Consider the following 8,833-nt stretch of genomic DNA (forward strand, 5'->3'; position numbering starts at 1 on the left):
TCAATAATGATAAGTCTAAAACCATCAGAATCTTTCAGACACATTTTTATTTCCCTATGTTTATAAGATGATAAATTTATTATGGATTTATGAATGCGGTTTAAGCAGGCTATTATAGAAATACACTTTTGTTTTGTTTTGTTCATTTGTTTGTTTGTTTTTGTCACACCTCACACACTTTTGTGTTGAATTGGGATAAAACTAATCTGTGGTCAGATGGTAAATGTTTTGAGAGACCTGAGATGTTGTAGGCTATGTGAGCAGAAAGTGTTTTTCTTTATAAGCAGAGCGTGTAACGTCTTATCTCCCCCCAGACAGATTATACAGCTATCAGACAACTGGAGAACACACTGTAGTGACAAGTCAGGAATGTGTCTGTGAGTTATAGCCGACATATCACAGATAGGGCAGAGAGGCTGCCTGACTTTAATACAAACATACAATATGTTTATATGGGGATTATGTCTCGCACTGTCCTCACTGAGAGAAATATGCTTCACTATCATTATATAGTGCAACAGCATGTATGCAGTATAAATGGTAGCACACTGCCACCTGGTGATCAAAGTAGGATTTCAAGTCAAGTCAAGTCACAGTTTGTTAAAAAACACATTTAAAATGAACCTCAGTCGAACAAAGTGCTGTATAGTTGTAAAAAAATACAATAAAGTTAATCATGGACAATATAATAATAAATAAAAACATAACTAGAACTAAATTTCAAACAAGAAACAGTGATGCCTTTTTCTTTTTTTTGTAAAAAATAGGCTAACACATTTTAAAATCAATATTGCTATATTATTATCTCAATTAATGAATTTCATCAGTCCAGGTTGTGTATAGGAAACTGGTCCAAAACATAATCACATTCAACACAATGACAATAAATAATTCGACTTTTTAAAGCTCATGTGAATTTATTTTCATTTTAATATTATTATTATTTTTACTTCACAGTTCATATCTGTTCTTTTTTAGTTATTTTTTCCTTCTAAATATATAAGTAAGAAAATGTTTGTTTGTCTGATGTTTACCAGAGATAATAATCACAAAGCAAAAGCCTGTAAAAATAAATAAATAAATAAATAAATAAATAAATAAATAAATAAATAAATAAATAAATAAAAGTGTTTTTTCTTATTCATTGTTGATAAAATGTCCAAATGTGCTACTTTAAAAGCTACACTTTATCCGTTGAGGCCGTTTTAACAAAAACTACACTACATTTCCCATGAGCGCTTGGGAGACAGGAAGGTCAGGTTGCGCTGATGAGGTAATAACAAACATGGCGGCGCTCGGTACAGCACGGTGTTTGCTCCGGAGCTACTCGCGGGTGAAAAACGTCCAGAAAAGCAAACAGGTGTTGTTGAGGTGCAGCGTGAGGCCGCTCTGCACCGGAACACAGGACCACGGTTTGTTTTTGATCCTTTTAATATCGATTTATTGGAGTTATTGTCCTGAATGTATCACTGACCTTGCGGCGTGTGTCGTTAGCCTCCATACTCACCCTGCGGATGTCAAACCCTCATTACTGAGTATTTTAGTCTAAGGATGAGATATTAGTGCTGATATAGATGTTGTCGTTTGGGTTTTATACATTTTATACATCTTAATGGGTTTTCTATTAAGTTTTCGTCGCTGTTGTGTCCATCATGTGTCTGCAGCTGTGTCATAAATCCACTAAATATTGGTTTAAGATGCTATAACTTGTGAGACGTTTTGTTTTTACATTGTACACCTGCCGTTTTAAAGAGCTGGGCTGTATAAATTGCATTACTGTGTTTCATCAATAAATAAGGCAGCTTCTGTCAGATATCGCGATATTTGTGATGAGTGTGTGATCTGAACAGTGCAGATTCCTTATAAATGTAACTGCTTTCAGTCCAGTCTTGACCAGAAAATCTTGTTTTAACAGTAAATAATATCAGCCAATAGTCAACTATGTTATCAGTGAATGAAACCATGTATGGATCTGTAGTTTGTACCAACTATAAACTGATATAATTGTGTCCACAGCCTGCTCAGACCATGCAAAGCCCCAGTTCACAGATGCAGCGGTGCAGGACATCCTCTCCAGGATCACAGGCCTGGACCTGCAGAAGGTTTTCAGACCCGTCAAACAGGAGCTGAAGCCGCCGACGTACAAGCTCATGACTGAGGAACAACTGGAGCAGGTGACCTTTTAAAGAAAGCATCTCAATCAAATCGGACACATGTCACAGTGAAAGTGGTGTCACACTAGTCTGGGGCCGTTGACTCGCTGTTTTGGTAGGAAACGGATCCAGGGCGAGAGAGACAGGCCTTTCCGTCAAAATAAAAGCACCAAGCTAATAAAATGCAGTAAAACTCTTTAATTTAAGGAATATAATTTACAAGAAAGTCCCGAGCCATTAAGTTAACATTTTGCTTTTATTGTATTGCAAGTTAATGTTTATTTTATAAGTTTTACGTTGGTGAACACTTTTATTTTGGTGAATTTGGTGATTTCGGTATCCGCTACAGACAGGAACCAGAATGCAGACGAAATTCGAGGTAACGGACACTGACGCGAGGCTAGTGTCACACAGTCAATTGTGTGTGTGTGTATGTGTGTGTGTTTCCAGGCGGTGGAGTTGGCCCGAGACCAGGCGAAGAAGCTGCTGCAGATGCCTCCCGTCCTGCCGGAGAGGAAGCCCATCAACGACGTGCTGTCTGAGGATAAGATCCTAGACGGCATGGACACAGCCAAATACGTCTTCACAGACATCACCTACAACATCCCACACAGGGTACACGCACATGTTGCCTTTGTTTTATGTCAATGTGTGTGTGCATGATTTGAGGCTGAGGATTTGTTGATTTACATTGCCTGTTCTGTCCCTTTCTTTTATAAAAATATATTCTCTTTGGTGTTATTTTTGTGTCCAGGAGAGGTTCATTGTGGTGCGGGAGCCTGATGGGACTCTCAGGAAGGCGACCTGGGAGGAGAGGGACCGGCTCGTCCAGGTTTACTTTCCAAAGGACGGACGCAAGCTGACAGCTCCACTCATCTTCAAGGAGGAGAACCTCAAGGTGGGAAATGACTCTTATCACCTCCTGCCTCCTAAATCACTGAAACAGTTACCGCTCTCATGTTTCACCTCAAACACCTGCTGCAGGCCTTTTCCACAGCAGATATTAGTGAAGCAGAGGAAGCACAGGGCACTAATGATAACAAAGCTTCTGCTCTGTGGAAGCCAGTGGTGAAAGAAATTATTTCATGCATCTTTTTGATGCTGGACTCGAGGCAGAGGATATCCTGATGACGAGAGTCGATCTCACTCAGTGCCTTACTTGAAATCTGAGCGTTAAAGAGTTGATATCAGATCAGAAAAATGCCTAATTTTGTACAGAAGCCTCGCCTACACTTCCTCTTTGCGGTGCATTAGCGTTTTTGTTAACACACCACCATCTGCAAATCTGCATCATGTCTGCAGGTCACATCAGACTGTTTGATGTGTCATGGACGGAAGAGTGGGGTGTAATTAATTTACATTTCAGCCAATTACAGGACATTGGTTCATGCTGGTTCATTGAAATATGAGATCCAGGGTTTCTGAACTAGCTCTGGCACAAGGCAGGAGCTGTGTCCTTTCTTCTGTGATTTAATAGTTGCTGTTGAACTAAGCTCAAACACAACACTTAAATTTAAAAGTGTCTCTCTGTCTGTGTTTTTTTTTGCTTTCATAACTTGCACACAGTGAATCTGGGGATAGGATGGACCATGAAGGATCCATTCTTTGGTAGTTTTTACATGCAGCTCAGGTGGAAATGTAGAAGTGGAAGTTCAAGCTTCTACAGGAGAGACGGAAAAGAATCAGAAAACTTAAGCTCTCATGTAAACGGGACAATTACTGTTAATGTTCCTTATGAAACAAATGCAAATGTCATGTTTCGACCATGTTTTTTTATATTGTTTATTATAGTTGGGGTAGTTTCCTCTTCTTCTGCTGTTGTTTTAATAAGGTCAGATATGTGTGGAGCTCAGACATGATGGATCCTGGAGTTGAAACAGAAACGCTGGTTAGAAATCTTATCCGACTTTTCTCTGGTGCTGCAAAATGTCGCCATGTCACATGATGTCAGGACCGCACAGCTTTGTTCTGATTGGCTTAAGGCTTCACTTTAAGAACTATATTATCTCCTGTGTTTTTCTTTCCCAAAGGAGATGCAGTTTATTTCATCTCCTCCCTCTGGCAGCCCATGTTTAATAGATGAGAACCCACATTATAGATTCAATATCCAACAAGGAAGCTGTAGAACAATTCAGTTCAAGACTTTTGTTATGCGAAAAGATGTAATGTTCATATTTTTATCCCCAAGCTTTTATTTTCACCCTCCTGGCAGCCTGGTGGCTTCTTTTTCCTTTGTTACTGACATGTTTTTCACAACTGTCTGACATATTGAGGAAAACACTCATATTTTTCAAATCAAAAAAGCCACAGAACAGCTGTACGCACTGTGGGATGTTTGCATGAGCTCACTCACGCTACGAGGAGTAGAAAGTGTTCGACTTGACGGTGGTCTTTTTTATTCTCCGCGCCTGCAGTCACCAGCTGGTGGTGTTGACCGTCCAGTCAGGCGAAGTCGACAGGGAACACAACTGACGTCACTGCACTGGAGTGTTATGACCACCAGCTGTTTATATCCACAGATCTGCTCCTAATATTCACATCACAGCAGTAGGGGGGAAACCTGCTTTAGTTAGTTATCTCAGTGTTTTGTTATAAGTTGCATTTTAAATGGAAGAAACCAACAGATTCACTCACAGTGATGAATGAACAGAGGTGAAATTCAGAGGAAAACAACACAACAGAGTGGAGGTGATCAGCATCATCACCACTGTGGTTTTATTCTAGCACAGATGTATTGAAAACATCTTCACACTTACTACTAGTGAATGTATGTGAATGTGTATATTGCAGAACAACACTATATATTGGTTAAAGTGATGTATAACTGGTGCAATGTGGTTTCCATTGCCATTTGCCCTACAAAGGAAGAAGGCAGTAACTTCCCAAAGTGAATAACTGAGAAAAATGACTGTAAAGTTTTCTAGTTATCCAGCCAACTGAGTTACGGGTAATTTTTTTTTAGCTCTTTATTAGGTTATTCTTCCTACATATCAATCCTGATCTCTGATTTGACCTTTGACCCGTATTTGGCAGTTACTGTAGGCTAATTTTCCTAAAAATACTGTACCTGTCCTGATGACTTTAATGGCAGAGAAATGATTATAAAAATTAAGTTACTGCTTTTTTCCTTTGTAGGGCAGTATAGTGGACTATGCTGTGGTCCAGTGCTTATGGGATACCTTGATTTTTAATTCCCTAATTTTTTACTATTCTTGTTGGTTTTTGTTTTAATTTTCGTTCACTTATTTCATCAAATGCATTTCTATCTGTCCGTATGTTTGTAATTGTAAAGCACTGAGCTTCCTATCTTGTATGAAAAGGGAAAAGTTAATTATTATTATTATTATTATTATGAATGAATAAATGAATGAATATTTGTATAGAACATATAATAAAACATAACACAAAATAACAATACAATAAATAAAAAGAGGAGTGGGATGAAGCACATGCTTATCCAGTCCCACTTCTATTTTTATTCTTTTCTAGTCTTGTCTATTATTATATTAGAGTTAATACAAATTTCTGACAGACACCTGGAGGGAACATTTTCAAGCAGAAAGACATGAGCAGAATATTGCTGCATGTAATACAATTTAATGATAAATGTAAGAACTGAATGCAGAGCTTAAATCTAATGATGTAGGTATAATTCATTGTCCCTGACAGGCAGGGGAGTAAATGTGTGATGTTGTGAGCTCTGAACACCCAGACACATTGAGAACAGGCTTAATCAGGCAGATTAAGTGAAAGCACCTCTGTGTGTGTCTTTTGGCTGAATCCATACGATCCCTCTCCTTCTCTCCTATCAGATGGTGTTTTCCCAGGATCGGCACGAGGATGTGTTGGACCTGTGTCTGGTCCAATTTGAACCCGACTCTTCAGATTACATCAGGGTAAAGACGACAGCGAACCTCTTGTTATTTCGACCCGATCGCCGACTGCGCTGAAACGTGCAGAATCATTAGAGCCTGTTAAAGCATGAAATTAGCGCTGAATGCATGAAGAAAATCACCGTGACGTCTGGTCTGTGCCTCGTTTTCCAGGTGCATGCAGCCACCTACGAGGACCTGGACAAGCACGGCAAGTACGAGCTGCTGCGCTCCACCAGACACTTTGGAGGACTGGCCTGGTACCTGGTCAACGCTCGCAGGGTGGACGGCCTCGTAGTGGACATGCTGAAGAAAGAGCTGTGAGTTCAAGACAGTTTTTTAGTATTTAGTCAAATTCCAGCACTGTTGATGTACCTGCTCCCAATTAAACCTCTGCTGTGTGTGCGTGTGTTCAGTTTCCAGGATGCCGTGAGCCTGGTGTCTCTCTTCCACATGGTCCACCCCCGCAGTGAGTCAGCTCAGGAAGCTGCCAGCCAACAGGCCACTGGCACCGACCTGCTGAAGGTGAGAAGCTGAACAACTCAAATATCTGCAGCTCCCTCTTTTTATATCCACTTTAGTCGTGCGTTGAAGGTACACTGTGTAAGAATTACTCCCATCTAGCGGTGCGGTTGTAGATCGCAAGCAACTCAGTCGTATTTTTCATGCTGCATTCACGTGAAATCGGTTAGATGGCAGATGGACAACAGCCACTGCAGGTAACGGCTTAAACAAGCCTCTATGTAAACAAGTGGTCCGTCAGCGTGAGGCAAAACAATACACTTGACAATATATTGTCATGGCGATGTCATATTGTTTACCTGACCCACGTTTTACCGTCTTTCTCTGGACTTCTGTGACTAAAATGACACCTACCGACGGCCGTTTTTCCGACTGCACCTAAATGCAGCATTCACATGCAGTCCTCACAGTCCTCACTGCACCTCAGTGACTTTTCACAGACGCCACCTCGACCTGAGCCGACAGCTCCGGTGTCTCCGGTGAGTTTCCGTGGTTTCCTACGGTCAGCTGCCACTGAACTTAAAAACATGCCGATACGACATGTCAGCCACCACCGAGCTTACCCGCTCCATGTAGATATGAATGATATGAACGGCAAATTCATAGCTTACCGGAACACTTTAGTTTGTTGATGGGGGTAATTATTGATGAATGAAAAACATACTTTTGAATGAAATAATCGATTTTTGGGATTAGATAACAGGAGAATTTACACAATGTACCTTTAAGGAAAAAAAAAACACTGCCACCTGATCCTGCGATGGTCCAGGTCAGAGCAGTTGTGTCCTCAAGGCGTAAGGGCGCATCAGGAGTCGGCGCTGAGGTCGAGTCGAGGCCGAGTCCTCTAAGGTTTCCTGCGTGAGAGGCTCGGGGTTTTTACTCCAAGCGTGAGAACTGGGGGGCCAGACTCAGGACACATCAGGTCTCATTAAGACTCACGGCCCCGTGGCCTTGAAGCAGCGAGGAGGGACATTGAGTATGACAGCCATTTAATGCGAGAGGCTGGCAGCAGGAGACACGGGTGTGTGAACGTCTGCCGCGGTCGAGACCTCCCGTTTTAGTCACGGTGCCGTTCCTGAAGTTTGGTTTTCCAGGTTTCGCCACTAAAATAATTAATTCTGTGATTGTGGTCTTAGAACATTTTCACGCACAGACTAATTGGAGTGACCTTTTTTAACCTCTCCTCCTCCTCCATTTTTCTGACCTCTTGACTTCTCTTTCCTGCAGATCTACGCCCAGAAGGAGTCCCAGAGGTCGGGCTACATCGAGCTGGCCCTGCAGGCATGTGAACAGACGGCTGCTGAAGGCTCTGCTGCCTGACACGCTCTCACACACATGTTGAAATACACCAACGCATCCCAAATCCACCAGGAGGGACCAGTAACCACAGACTGAAAATCACCGCCCACCATATTTAAGCCGTGACAACATTTAGCAGTCGGAGGAAGACTACGCTGTCAAAGCCATCAAGTCGAAGAGCTGCTTTTGAAACATCTTGTACGATGCACCAAGTTTGTCATTTGTTCATGTAGAGAGATGATATGTATGTGTTTGCAGCTCCGAGTCAATTGAAATGATGTACATAACAAAATAAAGCACTGCTGTATTTGTACTTGTGTGATGTGCTGTTGGAGTGAAACAAACAAGCATCAAGACTTCTGGATAAAACAGACGACATGTGTTTTAATTCATCTTTTCAAGTCCAGATACACAGTCCAAGAGTAGGATACTGGTGAACTATGAAAGCAGCAGCTCGAGTGTTGGCCCCTGGCTTAGAGAGAAAAAACATGCACCAGGATGATTAGAAGAGGTAACCGAGTAGAACTAAACAGGGAATCGTACCTAGCTTTTACTTGTAAAAACCTTTTGCATATTTTCTAGTTATTTAAAAATACATGACATTTGGGAGACACACACTGCTCTAATTAACAAAGGTCCATTTATGGGGTATCCTTCAGTGGCTTGTGAACACCCTGATCAACAGTGGTGTTATATAAAGTATAATTAGAGGTACTGATACAGTCAGATCATAAAGCTTATAGCACCTACAAATGAGGAGTGTTTTGCCTTCATTTTTTAATTTTTTTGTTTCAGTGTAAACTGATGGCACATAAGAATTTAACACAAAATGTTTGGGTTGTAGGAAAATGTTTGAATTTGTATTGTGAACAAAGCCACCTACAGCTTGCAATGGACCACATCCCATGTTTCACACTCACCATACATGCACACCTTATCTTCCCATTTAAACCAATTAACTTCCCCTTTAATTGTGCTACTGACGAC

At 41.1% G+C, this 8,833-nt stretch overlaps 1 protein-coding gene across 2 annotated transcripts; it reads left to right on the forward strand.

Annotated features, from left to right (window-relative positions):
* Nucleotides 1-1,275: 1,275 nt before the first annotated feature.
* On the forward strand, nucleotides 1,276-8,159 carry mrps22 (mitochondrial ribosomal protein S22). 2 transcript variants are annotated; one of them, XM_085794949.1, is made up of 8 exons: nucleotides 1,276-1,412; nucleotides 2,017-2,174; nucleotides 2,604-2,768; nucleotides 2,908-3,051; nucleotides 5,966-6,049; nucleotides 6,200-6,345; nucleotides 6,442-6,550; nucleotides 7,775-8,159. In XM_085794949.1, exons 1-8 carry the CDS (start codon nucleotides 1,286-1,288, stop codon nucleotides 7,865-7,867), a joined length of 1,026 nt encoding a protein of 341 aa, XP_085651075.1. In that variant the 5' UTR covers nucleotides 1,276-1,285; the 3' UTR covers nucleotides 7,868-8,159. The 2 variants fall into 2 exon arrangements, with proteins under 2 accessions (XP_085651075.1, XP_085651076.1); XM_085794950.1 differs by having other exon boundaries at nucleotides 2,026-2,174.
* The last annotated feature ends 674 nt before the right edge of the window (nucleotides 8,160-8,833 follow it).

The sequence above is a fragment of the Trachurus japonicus genome, chromosome 13 (genome assembly GCF_045865225.1).
Source record: "Trachurus japonicus isolate A0001 chromosome 13, Traja_1.0".
NCBI classification, from domain to species: Eukaryota; Metazoa; Chordata; class Actinopteri; order Carangiformes; family Carangidae; genus Trachurus; species Trachurus japonicus.